The 19,713-nt window shown below is 35.8% G+C and overlaps 2 protein-coding genes across 2 annotated transcripts in view; one reads left to right on the forward strand and one right to left on the reverse strand.

The window, feature by feature from the left end:
* Nucleotides 1-256: 256 nt before the first annotated feature.
* On the reverse strand, nucleotides 257-19,300 carry LOC107504110 (APAF1 interacting protein). Its single transcript, XM_016133104.2, has 7 exons — nucleotides 19,120-19,300; nucleotides 11,052-11,152; nucleotides 6,856-6,904; nucleotides 5,593-5,710; nucleotides 4,020-4,155; nucleotides 1,182-1,349; nucleotides 257-573 (listed from the first exon to the last, which is right to left on the reverse strand). Exons 1-7 carry the CDS (start codon nucleotides 19,168-19,170, stop codon nucleotides 474-476), a joined length of 723 nt encoding a protein of 240 aa, XP_015988590.2. The 5' UTR covers nucleotides 19,171-19,300; the 3' UTR covers nucleotides 257-473.
* A 197-nt stretch (nucleotides 19,301-19,497) lies between these two features.
* Nucleotides 19,498-19,713, forward strand: part of PDHX (pyruvate dehydrogenase complex component X) — a 54,196-nt gene continuing 53,980 nt past the window's right edge. Inside the window, exon 1 of the mRNA XM_016133095.2 lies at nucleotides 19,498-19,707. Within this exon, the coding sequence (XP_015988581.2) occupies nucleotides 19,548-19,707 (160 nt within the window). The 5' untranslated portion in view covers nucleotides 19,498-19,547. The remainder of the gene's footprint in view (nucleotides 19,708-19,713) is intronic.

Raw genomic sequence — 19,713 nt, forward strand, 5'->3', positions numbered from 1 at the left:
TGTTTCAAGGAGGGAGTAAATCAGCAGTAATGCTACTGTAAAGTCACAAAAAATATAGAGAACTGACCACTAGTTTTGGCAAAAACAAGAAAGTGCCAAGTCTATGATTAAGTGGAAATTTTCCAATGAATTCTATTATTGCCAGCAACTTTAAAGAATAAGAGGAATTCTCTGGGAGTGTATATATAAAAAAAGAGGGGGAATTAATTTAAAGGGAAATATTTTGCTGTTATAGATTTTAAAATAAACATAAAAATACTGATTATAAAATTTTTATTCCACTGCATTGTCATTTAAAATTACAAGAATTTAAGCAAATATCACCCAATGTCAGAAGAAACTCAGGGTGATCATCTACAGGATTTAGTGACAAATTAATGGCGTCGGGGAAAATTTTCAATTCATTAAAAAAAGGTCAAGTTTCATTTAATGATTAAGATAAGCTTTGTCTCTGTATATAACTTCTCTTTGGCTTATACAATTCCATTTTCTCCAATTGGAACCTGTGAGGGATCCAATCCTACTTTCTTCATTGATACGGCAATATCAAACAAATAGTCGTAACACTCACACCTATAAAAGAAAAAACAAAAAGAACTGAAGGTGTTTAGGGAAATAGCATTCTCCAACCCTAATAACCACGTTTATCCTTTCCACCTTGCCTGTTCCTAACACATTTTTCTCTCAGTTGAAGGCCAAATTTTTCTTATTTTGTCCCAAATGTTATTAAAACATGAAAAGGAGTCATACTGAGTCATGAAACCATATTACATACTTCTCAGAATATAAAAGGGAGTTTAAAATATATTATTTAACTTAAACTTTTTACTATGTGCTACTTTTTGAAATAAATGTAGCAAATCATATAACTTGGGTTAGCTTTAATCTCCTGTTCAGCCTTAATCTCCTGTTCAGCCTTAACCTCCTAGAACAAGATCTGCTTTTCCTTCTTTGTATCAAAGTGCATAGCACCTTGCCAAATAATGACTCATCCAGTGAATGTTTCTTAAAAACTGAATACCCAATGCAAATTAAATATCTAGAAATAATATTAATAAACTAAATTTAAACAAATTTGACCAATAACATACAAAAAGTCACACTTCATTTAAAATCATATGACATTTCGCTCTTTCGCATTTAGAATATAGTGCCTTGTCCCACATGTTTTTTATACTTACATGGTTTTAGCTTTTTCCCACGTTTCTCCCCAGACATAGACTCCATGACGTCTAACCAGTACCGCACAGGAGTCTGGGTATTCATTCATTGCACGAGCCATTCGTTCTTTGAGGTCTTTCTCCTCAGGTGTATTCTCAATAATGGGTACCACCAAGATATCATCATATCTATAAGACAAGCCATTTTTTCCCATTAAAACAGATAAAATTATTCATATGTAAAATTTATAATTTTTTGCAAGCAACCAGTTAGACGTTCTTTTTATATTGGGAAGGCTACTCCAAATTATGAACAAGATGTTGCATGTTATTCTGCGTATCTTGCACAAATATCTGTATCAAAAGACACCTTAGGGATTTGGCAGGCATAATTCTAATCCTAAGTATAAATGGCAGAAATTTGTATAGGATACCAAAACATAACAAAGAAATTATCAAGATCATACAAGTATTTCCTTGAAGCAGAGACAATCATAATATTTTTAACAGATGAGAAATGATATCAGAATCAGAACTGTAAGAAGGATTAACAATTGAACTACTTACCAAGTATAAATTTTCCAATGATATGAAATCATCTTACTTTATCTCTACAGGACCCCAAAGTGTCTCAGATAGGTAAATTAATAAATACAGGTGTGGTTTGGGATAGCAAGAAACTTGTGAAGATAACTTAAAGGTATGATAATATTTTCAGAACATTTTTTATCTGTGGCATTAGAACTTCTTTTACTTCCACCTTATGTCCATGAATACATGTGATAACATCAGAATATGTGTTTTTCTTTTTGTTAATGTAACATTTAAGCAAAAAACTTTGTACTGGTAAAGATTAAGTCTACCCCTGAGGTTATTTATAACTAGTCAAAACTCAGACATGTTTTCCTTTTCATATGACTTTCTCTTGCCTTGGTAATATAATATCTGCTTTTTCACTCCCTCTGTAGTGGCTAAACTTAACCCCCCAAAAGTTCTAGCTAAAGTATTATCAGAAATTGCTACTTTAGGGCAGGTACAGGCTTAGTGGCTGTCATGTGTAACTTGGCCAACCATTATCATTAACAATATGGAGCGGCTTGTTATTTCACTTAAGTAAAATATTCTTAAACGTGGAGGGAATCTTTCCATGTTTCCTGATATTGGCCTGGAGAACCACAAACATATTTTCCTCTGGCATATACTGAACAGTCGGTTATGTTTTCAGGGACACAACAATTTCACAGCAAAATAAGACCTGAAAGATAATTTGACCCAAGCCACCTATTTTACAGGTAGTTCACTAAGTAAGGAACAGAGCCAGGACAGTCCTTTGACCATAAAACAGTGTTTTCACTCGATCATATGCATGTTGCTTCCAAAAGGGAGGACAATTATATTTAAATATCGTAACTTCCTCTGATAAGAATTAGACATTTGCAAGTTTTTATTTTTTTCCAAGATGGACTTTAAAAAAATAGACTAGAGAATATCAAAAACTCTTTTTCTTACTTCATTCAGCTTTCATCACTCCTTCTTTTGAAAACTAGACTCTTAGGCTTTCTCCCAAACTCTGATAAAATATCACTGCCCACTGAACTGTAATAATGAGTCCATTACTGATTTCCTAGCAAGGCTCCAACAGAATTGCAAAGGACGTCTCAAAAAAGATGGTGTTCTGGTGTTCTTCACATTCGGAAACATGCAAAATAATATACCAAATGTGTATGTTACGATCCATAAGAAATAGCGTCTTTTCATTCATGTCTTTTACTTTCCACAAAATCCAAAGCTCTCTATTGTGCTCTGTTCCTCTACCTACCCTTTCAACATGTTCTTATGACCTATTTTTATTTTTTCACCAAAGCAATCAAATGCTAATGAAATTGATATCACACATAATGCCTTTCCTTTAAGACCAAGATTTGGGATGGCAATATGGGACAATCTTTAGTATGTATACTTTCGTGATAAAAAATATTTAACTTTTGTGAATAGGTATTTCACAGTGCTGAGGAATGCTTTAGGCACACAATAGATACTAATATCAAATCAAATTAATATCTCAACACTAGTTTAAACATGTATCTTCTGTTACATGCAGTAACAATAAGATATTGCTGCTAAGAACACTTGAGAGAAACTGGCACCCTTCCCTCTAAACGAGGCCCTTTAGGAAATTAAAAAGGTGAAGGCTCAGAAGTAAGAGTGCCAATACATTCAAATGAAATGCTTAGCTTGTACCTGAGCACCAAGAACATGTTTCTTCACGTTACTATATTCTAGATTGATGAATAATTACTACATTTTTGTGGGCTGGTGGATTTATTTGATTTTACCTAGGTCTTTGTTCTATACTGTCTGTGCTACTTTCCATACTGAAAAATTATAACAATATAGAGTCTACTTAATTGAAATAATTATAAAAATTTTATAAATATGAAAACATTCTAGAAATACTAAATTAACTCACAACGAATTAAAACTTTGAGTCAGGGCTGAACCTTCCTGCAGACAAAGGGAAAGTGGGGAGATCTTGCTCTCTGGGTGCTTCAATATAGGGATATAATCTTTTCATCTCTACAGAGGTCTCAGCCAAGGTTTTTTCATATTGCCCTACCAAACATTTCATTATTTGTATTGCTAATAATTTACCAAGGCTGGGGTGAAAGTGGGATTGGAGGAGGAGAGGCATCTGATTTGTGTCACTAAGAATAGGCCTGAAAGTATAATATTAAGTGGGTTAAGATTTAACATAGAACCCACACATCTCATTAAATGCATAAAAAAAATAAGCAGCCTGTTTATCAAAAGAAGGAAAAACACTTTTCAAATTATTTAAGGAAAAATAGAAAAAAATACCTATAATACCCTCCTGAGGTACATTTCTTTATTCCTTTTATCATCTCTTGATGTGTAATTTTAAACTCCGGTCCTGGAAAGAGAAGGGTGGCCATGACAGCAGCTTTAGAGTGGGTATGAATCACTGAGCCTGCGCCTGGTGGAGGAAGAAAAAAGTCATATTCTCAGTGACAATTAAATTATACCTTAAAAAAGAAAAATATATATGTATATATGGATATATACACATGCATATATATATGTGCATGAACACACACATTTATATATGGTCTTGAACTTGTTTTTCTTAACATAGGACAATAAGTGTGCAGTACGTAGTAGGTAGGAGGAAGGTAGAAAGAGAGAAAAACTGATAAAAGAGCCAGAAGGCAAAAAAAATTAAACTTTAGTATCAGGACAATTCACAATACACATGCTCATGAAATATCTTTTAGATGGTCTGAAGTACAGCTATAATGGAGATCATAATCATAATAATATTACCACTTACTTACTAAGGGATTCCTATGTGCCAGGCATGGGGCGAACCTCCTTTATATATGTTATCTTTTTGTACCATCACACCAACCATAGAGGTAATTCTATCTCCTTGATTTAATGGTCAATTGAAGCTCCGAGATGTTAAATAACTTGTCCATGGTTCTCAGACAATAGTGACAGAGCCTGAATTTGAACCCAGGTCAGTCTTAGGCTTAATCGCCAAGTTAGGATTCATAGCACAGGCTATATCTTAGTAGCATAAGAGATAGCTGGGATTTTAAGGTATAGATATAATTCCTTAAAAGGAACCATATGATATAAAATTCACTAATGGCTATTTTTGCAATTGGAAGTTTATTAGCTTCGTGCTGGGAAAGACCCTTCATGCTATTAGAATCTGTTCCTGAAGTTTCATCCTTTCAGCAGTGGCTGATAATGTCCAGGAGTAATGGCATGATTGCTTACTCAATATTGATTTCATCCAGTGGCTATATTAAAACATGGTTCTAATGACTGTATTGCAATGGTTGAGCCAGCACTTCGGTTTTAATTTCCTATTTTCACATTGTTCTCTAGGTTCAACCTTTCCAGGATGGTTTTCTACCACTATTTCTGGGAATTAAAATAAGACTCCTATTTTTATCACACAGCAAATTTTTCAAAAAGAAAGGACCACCTCCACTGAGGTGAAAAAAAGGCCATGATTCTTCCTCATTTGTAAATTGATTCACTTCTACTATAAGTTTCCAGAAGCATAACTCCAACCTAAGAGCGGTAATCTGATTGTAAAAATATTTAGTTAGTCAATTTGACAATCTAATGGAATCACAGTGACCTAGGTTGGAATTCTGGCCCCAACACTCACTAGCTGTTTAATTTAGGAAAACTTTCCCAGAGCCTCTGTCTTCACATATGTAAAATGGAGTAATAATGGACTTTCCACATAGGATGATGCAAAGACAAAATGGGTTATAACATATTTAAAGTTCTGGCACGTGATAGGTATCTAAGAAATGTTAACTACGATAATAATTACCATTAGAGGAGCCTACTCTGCAAATATGTCTTTATGTCAAATACATTTCCTGCCTACCTCTCATTGTGTAAGCATTCATAAAAAGAGGAGTACATTGGCTTTTTTTCAGATTCTTATATGGCGCAGGTCCACTTATATCCTGTTCATTGATGTCACAAACAAACATGTCTTCAGGCTATTTAAAGAGGGTGAAAAAGAAAAATAGAAGGTTTATATAATTAGAAATGTCCCCTTTCTTGTATGTATATGTATATATTTATATGTAGTATACAGTATATGCACAGTGATTATATAGTCAACCCACATTTTAAATCTTGATATAAGTATAGTTTATCTCTCAACATTTTTTAGCCATTTCGAGAATAAAAAATATTTTCTACTAATAAGAATAGTCTCAAGAGCTGAAAACTCTTCCTTAAGAATTTGAAGAAAAATTGATATGGAAAATTTAATATGTATGTAATGATGTTGCTGTCATTTCATTGATTTAGTTTCTCAACTTTGCCCTGTAATTTCACAACTCTATTTCAGAGTGACTATATAAATCATTATTCTAAGATGAGTGTTACAATTTTTTTCATATTTCATAATATAAGAGGAAAAATATAGAGTAAAATTTTCTTAGCCTCTTAGAATCTTAAGTGGTATTCAGAAATGTTAATCTCAATAAGGTTTATTATTATTCAACTTTAAGGGAATTATGTAAATCCACAGATTTTTCCTAGTAACACATACATACTCTGGACTTATAACTTTCATTTGCCAGGGTTTACTACAAACTACAAAGTTTATTGCAAATGTTTTATTAATGAAGCATTATGCCTTAGATAGATGGTATTATGTGTTTGTTTTACATAGATTTGGGGTGTTATTCTAGCATTAATACAGAATGCATCTTCTAAAATTTTGAAATACACTTTTATAACTTTAAATTGGAACAGCTTTGCTATTATTAAAAAGGAATCAGCTTGGTCCATTTGAGCCCTTCAATCTGATTATCCTACTGTCCTAATAAAGATGGTGTTACAATGCTGCAAAGTCAGAATTCCTTTCTATTATGTCTTAAGATTGCGCTATTCTCTTTTGCCTTCTAGAGGTTGAATGATACTTCAAAACAGACTGGTTGCATGCAGAATGCTTACCACCTTGAAAAAATTTAATAGTTACCCAACTAATGTCTGTTGATTAGTTATTTAAATCACCACAATATAACCACCCTTCAAAACTAACATTTCTTTGAAAATTAATTTCATTTCACAAAACAATAGTCAAGTAGAGAAGAAAAGACATTTGGGTTTAAAAGGGATCCCTTTACCATACCTGAATCCGTTCCTTTTGTACTCCTGAAGGAGCAATGTAGATTTCGTCGCTGGAAACACAAAATACAGAAATTGGTATTTATTAAACTCTAATGTTCTGCATTTGCACAAAGAAAAATGTATCCTTGCAGTCCAACCATTACTGATTACTTTATAAACCAAGTCATATAAGTAGCTGCTTGATTTAATTAATTATGTAAGCTGTATAGAAAGATTACCCAATACTTGAATGCCTTTGTAATGCTAGTGATACAGTAAAATGTTGATAATTACTTTTGTTTTTTATGTTTTCATATTCATATCTTTATTTCTTTTTATGGGGGCAAAATCATTGGTAATCAGGCTTTTATCTGGTTAAGAAAAAGAAAATCTGAAAACACAAGTCTTTAACATGAATCTTTAAGCATGAATAAGCAGAGTTTATTCTAGTATGTGGAATACAGTTATTTTAAAATCCTATTGGGAGAAAATATGTTTGCAAGGAGTAGAGGAGATAACTATTTTACAAGGAATCAGGTGTAATTTTACTGTTTTAAATGCTCTTATAAAGCATGAAGTTCAGAGACCTCTGCTGGACAGTTTATTAAATTATTACAGTATTATTACAAATAAGCATTAAGACTTCGCTAATTTTTGGGTGGAACAGTGTGCTTCTTTTTTTGAAAAAAAAAAATCTATCTTGTGAAAATATGCCGTAATAAAGCTACAACAATTGCAAAAAAATTAAAAATATAAACAGCATGGTTATAATCTGAAGATCTCTCTACTAAAGAATGTTGTGTTATATCCTACCATTCACCTCGAGATGCTCTAAAATTCGATCAATTTCGAAACCGTCTTTAAATTCTCTTTCTCTTCAACAAAAGTCCTTCGGCTCATTTATCAGTTTCATTTGCTGTAAGAGGGTACAAAAGAGCTGCCACATACCTGCAAATGAAGGAAATGCTAACACATGCATATTTCAACTTCCACCACTGAGGCATGGACACAGGGACACTGAATAAATATTAACTGTTTTGTAGTGAAAATGAGGATGACAGCCTGTATCGAATCAAGCTGTAAAATGTAGGGTCAAAATGCAGAGCTTTACAAAAATGTAAAGTAAATTAAAAGTTCCTTTAAGGGTCAGTGGTAAATTAAGGTCTAGAAAATAAAAGCTCCTGATAATGGGAGTGAAATTCAAAGCACAGTAAGTAACATTCAAACATTTGTTTTCACAAAGTTGCTACTGCTTTAGCGCTTTGTTGCATAAGAAAATAATATCCTTCTGTTCAAAAAAAGGCCATTTATAAATACCAGGAATCCAAATCTTTTGTCCTCGTGTAACATGGAAGAAACTCTAGGATCATGTGTGGTACATAGTCTAACCACCTCCACTGGTAAGTGGACTTGTAGGTCTTGTGTAGGAGAAATTTATGAAGTCCTGGAAACAGACCCAAATGAAGTACAAAACAGTCTACTAGTAAACAAAATTCATCTACAAAGTAGGAAAATCCAGGGCATTTATTCTGTTCATTTAAGTAATTTGGTACACCAAAGGTGTTTTTACTATTGCCTTTGTAAAACAGAAATTAGTTTAGACTTTGATCAACCTTGGGTAATTAAAAGATTAGATAAATGTTTTAGAAAAAAATATATTTATATCTACAATGAAGGAGCTATCTGGATACAAATACGAAGGCGACAGAGCTTTTATTATAGGAGGGAAGCATGTTGAAGACTAAAAGTAAACTATTTACTTGGTGCTGTAGGCCACAAACAAAAAGCATTTTGAATTTCAAGGTGTTAAGCTTTGAATTTATTTCTCTATACTCCCTGCTCTTTCACTATGTTTTAAGCAGGGGACAAAACCTAGGAGTTCAAAATACTATTTTTATTTACTGTTGAGTCACTTTAAAAAATCATTTGTCTTACTGTGCCTTAATTATCTTGTCTATAATGTGAGTTTATTAATTTTAATTCTAATAGCATGCAACGGGATTAGCATCTAACATAACAATATTATATTCATGAAAACAGGAAATGCTAAATGTGAATAGTAGGGACCCGACCTAAACACAATGGCTGCTGAGTATCCTAAAATTGCCTTGATTACTGGTCTTTTCTTGGTCTTCCATTTTCTTCTTCTGATTTAACTCATATTTATCTTTAGTTGTCTTTTATACACATCTTTCAGTGCCACATGTCAGAGCATAAGCTGGAATGTTATCAGCCAAACCTTGAAATCCGTAAATACTTTTATAGTCCCATAGAGTTTATTGTCAATGTTACTCCAGAAACAATCTATTGAGTTTATACTTCATTCCAAATTTATTTGCTCTAAGCATCAGATAAAGAAAACCAAACTTTCACTAATAACATGAGAATAATGCTGCTAATAAAATAGTTGATGTGGGTTTAGGAAGTTATTTAAATATTAGGGAAAAATTCAGCATTTTACTACAAATTACCCATTTTACACTGTAAAGCACAAATTTAAAAAGATTCCAAATACAGTGCCATACATTTGTGGTTGTTTTCACTGTGACCTCCAGGAGGAGCTCCTCACCCATTAAGAATCTAACTAAGGAAAAAGCATTTCATACACATGATGCAACTTGCCTGTAAATTGATTACAGCGCTATAAAAGCCATATAATTTTAAAAGGTGATAGTGTTTTAGGGTGACCAGACACAATTTCAATATATGCATTAATAAAATTCTTTTAGAAAGAACATAGTATTTTATGTCTTTATAATTAAAAATATTCTCTCTTGAGATTTGCAGTGGCCCCTTATCTGTATTCTATTTTTTAACTTTGCTGTTTCTTTTAAAGAGCCAGTTAAAAATGGTTATTTTAACATAGTTTGGTAGGAAGCTCTATTTTGTACATATACAAACTTTTTGCATATGCAAATAAAAGGCAGTTAACTGAAGGCAATGTTTAGAATATAACTTATTACAAATAATACAGCTGAGAAACCAACACTGGGACTCAACTCCTAAATGGATAAAACAACAACAAATATTGTTTTCATAGGACTTTGCTGGAAATATGTCAACTTGAAAGTTTTGGCAAAATAATCTGAAAGCCTACAAAATGCTGAGTTGACATGTCAGCGCTGGGTTGATGGTAAGAGAAGAGGCAATCATGGATGTACGATGTACCACATGGAACGTGACCTTTCCAGACTGAGTGCATCTCTATACGCATAATTGTAATAGTTGCTGACGAAGGCCCCTCCTGTCATTTCCCACAGTTCAATTAATATTTCATGAGTTACTAGGTAATTTAAAGCAGATGAAATTACCATGGCATCATCTTGCACTATGCCATGAAATCCTTTTTGTTCAAAGTGGTCTGATTATATTCTACATTTTCTTCCCTTTATACAATGTAGCTGCCTTGGGGGCATTACTATATATATATTCAATATTATATCAATATTGTACTAATCCAATTTTGTTAAAGAAACTGAGTAAGATAAAGAAATAAATCAAATTATTCAGTGCAACATTCAGCCTCCAGATAAGGTTCCTTAAACACTACAAGAGGAAAAACACTTGAGAGGATGAGATTCCACAACCTCTACTTCTATTTTTAGTGAATTACTTATTTCTTCATCCTCTCGGAGGAATGACCTTGGATTAATCTAATAAACAATTAACTGCTATTCATTCCTTCTGTTTCAAGTCCAGTACCTCTTGTTTTGTCCTCTGAGCAACATGGACCAGTAGGTGCTATGTCTTTTAATAACGACACATGAGTTAAAAAGGCATATTGCCTCTTTCGATTAAATAAAACATAATTTTTAGGATTTTTGATATTTAGTAATTTACATTTAAGTGGTTTTAAAATATGTATCTGAACTTTTGAAACAAATTCTGTCTACTTTTGTAAGAGGAGAGCTTTTGCAATTCCAGACATATGAACACACTGGCAGCATGTTATTTATCTTAGGTACTCCAAAGACTGGGAACCAAATTATTCTGATTAGAAACTGTTTCTTAAATCCTTAGGTATTTTATTATATCTGCAACTTTTGCATACTTGTTCCACTCAGTTATGCAAATATCCATTTCTCCAAGTAGACATGAAATACCTTCAGTATCACACAAAACTGTGCATCAGTTGTCCTTTGGACATAATGCATGTTAGATTTTCTGAGGTCTACTTCTATGATGATGTCCCAGAAGTGAAATCAGCCAGAAACTTACCCATGCTTCAAGCTAATTCCTCCTCCAGTCCCAGTGACCCAGCCCAAATGGTAAAACTGTTTGCAAAGCTCTGGGATCAGGTATCTTGGATGTTCCTGGTCCTTAAAAAGAAGACAATGATTTTAAAACTAGACATCATTTTATGAAGTGACTATTCTAGCTGACATCTCTATCAAGAAGCCAATTTGAGGAAATTTAAGAAAATCTGCCAGAGAGAGAATACTGTGAGAGAGAAAACTATTATAAAACATACTTTGTTTTTAATGTTTGGAAAGTGGATCTACTATATTATTTGGCAACCTGGAATTATTCATTATAGGGCCATGTAGTCCAACACTATGGATCAGGCTTCGAGAAAGAAGGGGAGAAGTGCCCAGTACACGTTATAAAGTCTCTACTGAAATGCCTAAAATAGAATCTAGTGCTGAAAGGAACACGCTTGGCATCCAGTAAATTTCTTTACACGAAACATCTTATTCGATTAAGGCATGATATATATGATACACTGTGATAACTGTTCATATTCTGTGTGTTGGTTCAATATTTTTTTTCTAAAAAAGTATTTTTTTCATAGTGATTATTGTCTTATTACAAAAGCGATATGTAGTCATTATGGAATACAAAGTCAAGAAAATAACATAGAAAGCACTCACTCAGAAACAATCACAATTAATACTTCCTGGGCCTATTTCTATGAAGATACGTGTATATAGAAATGTATGTATATTTGGTGAATTATTTATATATTTTTATTGAGGTAAAATTGACATAGAACACTATGTAGTTTCAGGCATACAACATAATGATTTGATATTTGTATATATTGTAAAAATGATCAGCACAATAAGACTAGTTAAAATAAAAAGCCTTATTTTTATTTTTCTAATAATTACTTCTTTAAAAAAAAAAGTTTCCCTCCCCTTTTTAAAGTTAAAATTATTGAAAACAAAAACAATAAATAATTCCTTTATTTTTACCAGTATGAAAACAACTAAAAATGCTAAATAAATTATTTTTTAAAAGATTTCCAAATAAATTGCTGAACTTCAAGGAAGTAAGGTCTCATGGGGGCCATAAAAGAAATGAGAGTAAGTCCACCTGGAAGAGAAGTGCGCTCCAAAGCCATCATTTCCCTGAAGGTTATTTCCAAAATTCTGGTGACCTAGAGCTTCAATTGTGATAGCTATGCCAGCCACTAGAAAGGAGATAAAACCAAGGCACACTCAAAATGGGCCATCTAACAAAAAATCCCTACGTACACTTGAGATCTCATGGAGCTATATCTTCCAGGTAAAATATACCCGCTGTGCAGAAAAGTATAGCAAGGAAGTTTGCTTATTAAATCTTGGCACTGAGTAAAGGGGAAAAAAATGTCTTTGGATCCAAAGAGGGATTATTATTGAACAGACTGAATTTTCAGGTATTTAACTAGATTTTTGAAATTATGGTGTTTTTCCAAATGCACTGTTAATATTTGATATATCCATTTAAATATTATGAATGATAATTTGATGGAGTAGACTTCAAAATATAAAATTAAGAACATGGGAATGTTGAAATTTTTAAAAGTTCTGATTCAACATAGGCTTAGAAGCTAACGGACATAAAGTCAAATCCACATTACACCATTTTTTATTTGTGTGACTTTGGGTTTCAGTTTACTTATCCATAAAATGAGAAAATTATGAGGATTAAAATGAGATATAATGGATATAAAGCACACAGCACAATGTGTGACACAGTCAATGTCAGTTTCCTTCTCATTTTAATGAGTTAAAAATTCATGAATTAAAATTAATAGTAAAATTTGCTGTTTTTTTCTTCTATCTGTCCTTACAAAATCTAGCCAAGTTATCCATACTCTGTATAAATTGCTATTTCTTTTTTTAGGGCTATAAATGATATTTTAATTATATATTAAAGTACAGCTAATTAGAAAACTCCTGCAGTTTTCCAATCCTTAAAACCATCAATTTGCACAGCAAGCCACAAACATTATAGAAAATAGTCTGTTATGGGCCTTCCTTTGTCCTTTTGTCTTTTCCAGTACTGAGATATTATAGCAATTGGCCAACTTCATGCTACAGGAATAACAATGATAAGGCAGCTGTTAATAAAGTTTCATTTGATCATTCAAACCCACAGAATTACAATTTGAAGAAATTGTATATTTGGTAAAAATGCAGTCATTAATATTGTCCAGAGTAAAAATCAGAGTATATACTTTTAACAAGAGTTGATAGGAAGGAAAGGTTTAGTTAGTACTTAATTTTCCCCTGAATGTCAATAACATTACTTGTCTATTATTGATACATCTGGTTTTCAATTAGAATAAGAATTTTGAAAGATCTATCTAAAGACGGATTACAATTAGCTGCTTACAGTAGAGATTCTACTCTAAATTTAGAGAGGGAGAAATATTTAACAGTATACAGTATTTTGTATATATTAAAAACTTTAAAGTCTAAAAAGTTTTTGAATTGGTAGTTTATTTTTCCAATTTTTCAATCTAGCCTTTTAAGGATATCAGCCTCAATTGTCACTGCGATAAGATACCAGCTCACAGCCATGGCTCTAATCCCTTCTTCTACTCTTCTTTCAATTTAGACATAATAGAGGCATGTATTGTTCGGACAGAGGTTTTCCTGGATTTTAATATGAATATAAAATAAACATGTGTCAAAGATATTAATGATGGAACCAGAAAGATGTTACAACTGGTTCTAAAGAGCATTCAAAACAAACACATGCACATATAAGCAATCAGGAATCTTGGATTTACACATGCAAAGCTGGACAATATCCACCAGGCAGCAATAAATTGAATCTCTATAACGCAACTTGCATTCTCATGAATAATTATCATCCGTGTTACTGTCAGAGTTGTACAAGAGTTCAAAGATAGCCCCAAGATACCTAGTAATCTTTTTGGTTCATTTCAATCTTTCAGAATTTTTCATGACACTGGCCTCAGGAAGGGACTGGATGCTGACAGCAAAACTGTCGGCATTTAATCTGTCTTTGGTTTTTGTTTCTTTCTGCGCATCTATTTCATTCTCCTCTCCGAGCATGTTGGCTTTCTTTGCAACTTCACCCCCACTCAAAGCTCTAGCTCTCTCTCCTTAAAAACTCTTCTTCACATTAGTCAAGCACTAACTAGCAATCAGAAGACTCTAAGGCAAGTCTGACCCTTGCTGATGTCAGTTTCCATATATTAGTAACCTGGATAAGTGATTCTCAAACTTCTGCATTTCAAGATCAATAATTTTTTTTTTTTTAATTTTAGGAACTGACGTAAGATTGCCAAGTTACATTAATTATATTTAACAAATACTATCACCTTCTTCAAAAAATAAAGGACATTTTAAACATAAAAGGTAGGAAGGATAATCTCTGAATAAAAGCTAATCCTTTGCAATTAATTTTATGAAATTCACTTTTTCACTGTCCTTATTTTTCTTATTTTATGATAGGTGAGTAAAAACTCAGAGACTGACATTTGCAGGGAGGATTAAGGTTATCTTTTCCTATTTGGTCACCTTGCCTACAATTTCTCCTTTCTTCTCCAGCTACCCTTCCCTCTATTAGTACTAAAATAATCTATTACTTCGACCACTGAATTCCATTCCTCACATCACCTAATGCCCAAATACCACCTCCTTTGTCTGTTAAGTTCCTGTTTTCTTGCCCTAATTTAACTTTTCAAATATTTTTTTTCACTTTTTCACATAAGTCTCCCAGTTCTGTTCAGCCTAGTTGTGGATGTCAATCACCAGGATGGCTCTTAATGATCGCCTGAGAGTCACATCATGGTAGACAGTCCCTTCTCATATTGTACTGGGGTTGGGCTATATGATTAACAGACTACTACAGAAATGATAGTATATCACTTCTGAGGTTAGCTATAGGACTATAGCTTCCATCCTGGTTACCCTTTCCCTTTTTTGGGTCACTTGGTCTGGGGGAAGTCAGCAGCTCAAGATATTTAGATAACCTACGGAGAAAGCTATGTGGTGAAGAACTGTAGCCTGTGGCCAACAATCAGTAAGGAACGGAGTCCTGCCAACAACTACGTGAGCGTGCTTGGAAGCTCACTCCAGCCACAGTCAAGCCTTGAGAAAAGTGTAGCTCCAGCTGTCAGAGTAACTGCTAACTCATGAGAGACCTTGAGCCAGAAACTGGAGCTAAACTATGCTGGATGCCTAATCCTCAGAAACTGTGAAACAATAAATGTTTGCATTTTAAGCTTAAGTTTTGCAACATTTGTTATGCAGCAATAGGTAACTAAGACATATTTTGCCAGCCAAGAATATATGTTTTTTTCTTTGCACTGTTATTGTACATCTAGATCTCCAATTACACCACTTCTAGCTGTTGAACTCCTGCTTGCCAGCCTTCGTACTAGGCTCCCTACCCACTTCACCTATAATTCCTTTTCTCAGTATCATAGCAGGAAGTGATCACCCCTTCCTCGAACTCTGTGCCATGACATTTGCTCTATGTATCTTTCTTTTGGTACTTATTATAGAACCCTCTCATTTATTCATTCGGCAACTTATACTAAAGGCCCTGAAAAAATGAAAACCAGTACAATAAATTCCTTTTCCTTGAGGAACTCATAATCTAGTAAAGAAGCTAACAGCTATAAAACAACAAAGCGATGTATAATACAAGACAGTCCAGGGCATTAAAGGAGCAGAAGCTACAAGTGGGAGGGAGCAGGAGTTAGGAAAAGATTCATAGAGGAGGGGATGGCTGAGATGGCTTAATGAAGGATGGTAGGCGTATGCTGGGTAGGTTGAGAAAGGGTATTTCATTCAGAGAAAACTCTCAGTAGTTGGAACTGGTTATAAATTAAGTTCTGGGTGATGGAGGAGAAAGAGAAGCAGAATATAGAGGATCTTTCATGCCATGCACAGGAGTCTGGACTTGACTTTATAGGTGTTTGAAAACCACTGAGCGGCTTTAAATAGATGAGGGCATAACCAGATCTTGTTTTAGTTTTCTCCACATTTCTATAGTGGCAGTGGAGAGAAGAGGATGAAATGTGGTGACCGAAGAAATAAAAGACCAGACCAGTAAGACAGCTGTGGAGTTTTAATAGGAAATTGCAAAGGAGTGACGGTGGAGATAGATTTGAAAGATATATTAGAAGTTAAAAAGAAAGGATGAACTTTGGGTAAGAAAACTGAAGAAAAGAAAGGCTTCAAGGGCTTCCAAGTTTTAGGTTAGCCGAGTAGATAGGTGGATAGTGATGCCATTCACGGGACGTGAATCGTAAATATTTGAGTTCTTACTATTGACTTTCTGGGACTTTAGCCATGAACAAGACAAAGTCCATGCTCGAAAGGAACTACACTGTTGGGGGTAGTTTTTATAAAGAGAAGAATAAATATAAATATACATTGTAGTTAAGTAGGAAGGAAAAAAACAAGGAATTTAGAGAAAACAAAAAGAGATCAACTTTGATTAAAGTGATTAAGGAAGGTCTCTCTGAGCAGGTGACATTTAAAACCTAACAAATGTGAAAAACATAGTGTTTGATGAATGAGTGTGTATGCATGAACAAGGCTTTGTGCTGGGGAAAGATAGCACTCCAGACAGACGAAAAAGCAGGTATGAAGGCCCTAAATGAGGAAATGCTTGAGGAGTTTAAAAAATAGAAAAGACCAGTTGGTTACAGCAGTGATTAAGAAATGCTGAGAGTGGTAGACTATGGAGTTTGTAGGGGTGAGATCACACAGGGGCTTGAAAATTATACTGATAATAGTCCTTCCAGAAAGGGAATTGATTTCATGGTGAGAGGGAGAGAAATAATTCAGAACGTGAGAGGGGACGGAGATCCTGTGAACATGTGGAAGGATTAGGCGTCTTCCATTTTCTGAAAAGAGATGGGTACATGATTTGGCAGATCTGCAGGTTTTGTGGTTTGAAGGTGATGAAGTTCGTATTTCTTATGACTCCTACTGTATTAAGGATAAACAAAGTCATCAGTTAAGTCAGTGTGAGGACACGGTATGAAAGCCTTGTCAAGAGATAAAAGGAATCAACTGGTCATCGTTAGGAGTGGGACAGTGACTATTAGGGAAACAAAGCAGGTTGCTGGGCAGTGTTAAGTGCCAATTTGAGGCTGAAATCTTGAATATGAAGCGAGACCAGTCAGCACAGTTGTGTAATTTTCTCTAGCAATATTCGGCTGCACAGTGCAATTACAAGGAGGGTGGACAGTAGGATTCACCTTGGGTTTGGGTTTTGCTAGGCCAACTATATTTGTAAATGAGGTCAACTATGACCTTAAGGAACAACCGTTTCAATAGATTGGGTATTTAAGTCAGATCGAAATGGGTTAAGAAAAGAAATTTAGAGGCAGAGAATTCTAATTACTCTTTCAATAGTGTTGCTATGAAGGGCTAGAGAAACAGAAGGAAAAACTGGTTAATAAACAGTTTTCTTTCACATTAGGAGGCAAAATTAAGAAATAGGGAGAGATTAAAGATATAGGAGAGAAAAAGCCTAGTTAGGTCAGTATTTGTGGAGACAGAAAAAGCTGGAATTAGGAAAACAGGGAAGTAGTTGCCTTAGAAAAGAGGAAAGGTAAAGATCAAGTATATATGTAATACAATCTATATCGAGAACAGCTACCATTTATTGAATGCTTATTTTTTGCCAAGCGCTATTTTAAAGGTTTTTATGGACTTTAATCCTTATAAGTGTATTATACTAAGACAGACTAATTTGTCCAAGACCATCAGATAAGAGATTTGAACCCAGACAGTCTGATTCTAGATGCTTAGTCCTTAACCTTTTATATTACAATGTAGGTGGGAAGATGAAATCTGAAGTTGACAAGTTCACGTCTAATTGTTAACATTTTCTTTGTGATTTTGGAGCTAAGGTCATCTGTGAGACAGGCTGGGGGAGATGAGTTAAGATGATGAGGTTTGAGGGTAACCACTTAGGGAATGTGAAAGGAAGGTCCCCAGAGGACTACCATAAGGTGCTCAGGGGCTAGCTGAATTACTTCCCTCCCCTCTGAAGCCCCAGAGCATCTCACCTCATCCTTAGCTAGGGATATAGTATATTCTTCATTTTACCTTTCTGCCTCTGAACCTCTCTGTATGAGTAGGGTGTCTCTGATTCTCCTATATGTGGGGGTTTCCACACGTACCTATGTTATTAAATTTGGGTATTTTCTCTCAACCTGTCTCATGTTAAATTATTAGACCAGCCAAAAAGAACCTGGAAGGGTAGGGAAAATTTCATCCTGCCCCACAAATTTTTTGCAATAGTATCTCCTGCATTTTATTACTTTTTAATTGGGACCTCCAGCCCTAAGAAAGAATTGGGCAGGAATAAGGGGGTTAATTTTATCCTTGCCTCTTAAGCAGGGTTTCACACAGTGAAATTGCTTATTTGTCTAGTTTTCCTCTTGACCCCAGGCCATTTGCCTGAACCACCACTGTATCGCTGAGCAAGCAGGTGTTCCATAAAATCGTTGGTGAGTGTAAGCAAGTGAAAAGTGTAAACAGCCCACGGAAGGATTTTCCTTTGACTTTGCCTTAAGAATCGTTTCTGTGATCATCTCATAATCTAAACCGAGGCAGGCAAACTTCTTAAGAGGAAAAGTCCTGGCTACTGAGGCACAGTTCCCATCCAGGCGAACGTTTCCCGTGTCTACCACGTGCCAAACGTAGAGCTGGTAGCCAGGGCGTAGAAATCAGGCACCAGAGTTCGTTGTTTCTGCTCTAGTTCCAGGCCACCGCTTCACGATTCCATGTCTGGCCTGTCTTCCTAAGTTGCTTTAAGACGCACACTTAAGACACCAAACGCTCTCCTCCGTTATCTTTTCTTTTTTCAACGTTTGGTGCCCAGCTCTTGCTGTAGCTTAGCCCAGACCCGGGAGCAGACCCCCGCAGACCGTGGCCTCACGTCGGCATGCGGGGCGGAGGTGGCGAAGCGCGGGGGTCGCGTGGGGGAGGAGTTCCGGCCGCCCCCAGCCGCGGCCGCGGCCGCGCCCGCCAGCGCCCTGCCTCCTCAGAATAAAGGACACCGGCAGCCCCGCCCCTACCTGCGCGCCGCATCGCCGCGAACAACAGTCTCCTTCTGGACAGCCAGACATGGCCGGGACTGGGGGATTCCGCAGCCTTCTATATTCGCACGGCTTTGCTCCCGGTCCAGCGCCAGGGCTAACGCGGCGAGGCCGCTTGTGCAATCAGGCGGTGCTCAGGGCAGCCCTAGGAAGGGGGCAGACAAGGCGAAGGGCGGGTCTGAGAGGGCTTCGCTGACTGGGAACTAGAGGCGCAGACGCCCGTCCCGGAGGCGGGGCCAATGGAGTTGGAGGCGGAGCTAGGAGAGCTTGACTCCAAGACTCAGAGGAGAGGCTGGCGTTTAGGGGGCGTGACCAATTGGGTGGGGGCGGGGCCTGGAGGGGCCTGAGGACAGAGCGATCAGGCCTTGCTGCGGGCAGCCGGTGAGAAGGCCGAGAAGGCCGGGAAGATGGCGGCCTCCTGGAGGCTAGGCTGTGACCTACGGGTGCTGCGCTATCTCCCAGCCTTTGGCGGTTGGAGAAGCCTGGGCCTGGTTAAGGAGCCTGCAGGATGGTCTGTTGGCCGCGGAGCTAGTTGGAGATGGTTTCACAGCGCGCAATGTCTGCGGGGTGAGT

This window comes from Rousettus aegyptiacus, unplaced genomic scaffold, assembly GCF_014176215.1.
Source record: "Rousettus aegyptiacus isolate mRouAeg1 unplaced genomic scaffold, mRouAeg1.p scaffold_m13_p_5, whole genome shotgun sequence".
Classification (NCBI taxonomy): Eukaryota; Metazoa; Chordata; class Mammalia; order Chiroptera; family Pteropodidae; genus Rousettus; species Rousettus aegyptiacus.

What these genes read in the sequence shown, in the direction of transcription:
- LOC107504110 (XM_016133104.2), bottom strand. Translation starts at nt 19,170, where the DNA reads ATGTCTGGCTGTCCAGAAGGAGACTGTTGTTCGCGGCGATGCGGCGCG. An exon ending in CGCGGCGATGCGGCGCGCAG is followed by an intron (nt 11,153 to 19,119) that starts GTAGGGGCGGGG and finishes CTTCTTTTTAAG; the next exon opens with GACCAGGAACATCCAAGATA. An exon ending in GGAATTAGCTTGAAGCATGG is followed by an intron (nt 6,905 to 11,051) that starts GTAAGTTTCTGG and finishes TTGTGTTTCCAG; the next exon opens with CGACGAAATCTACATTGCTC.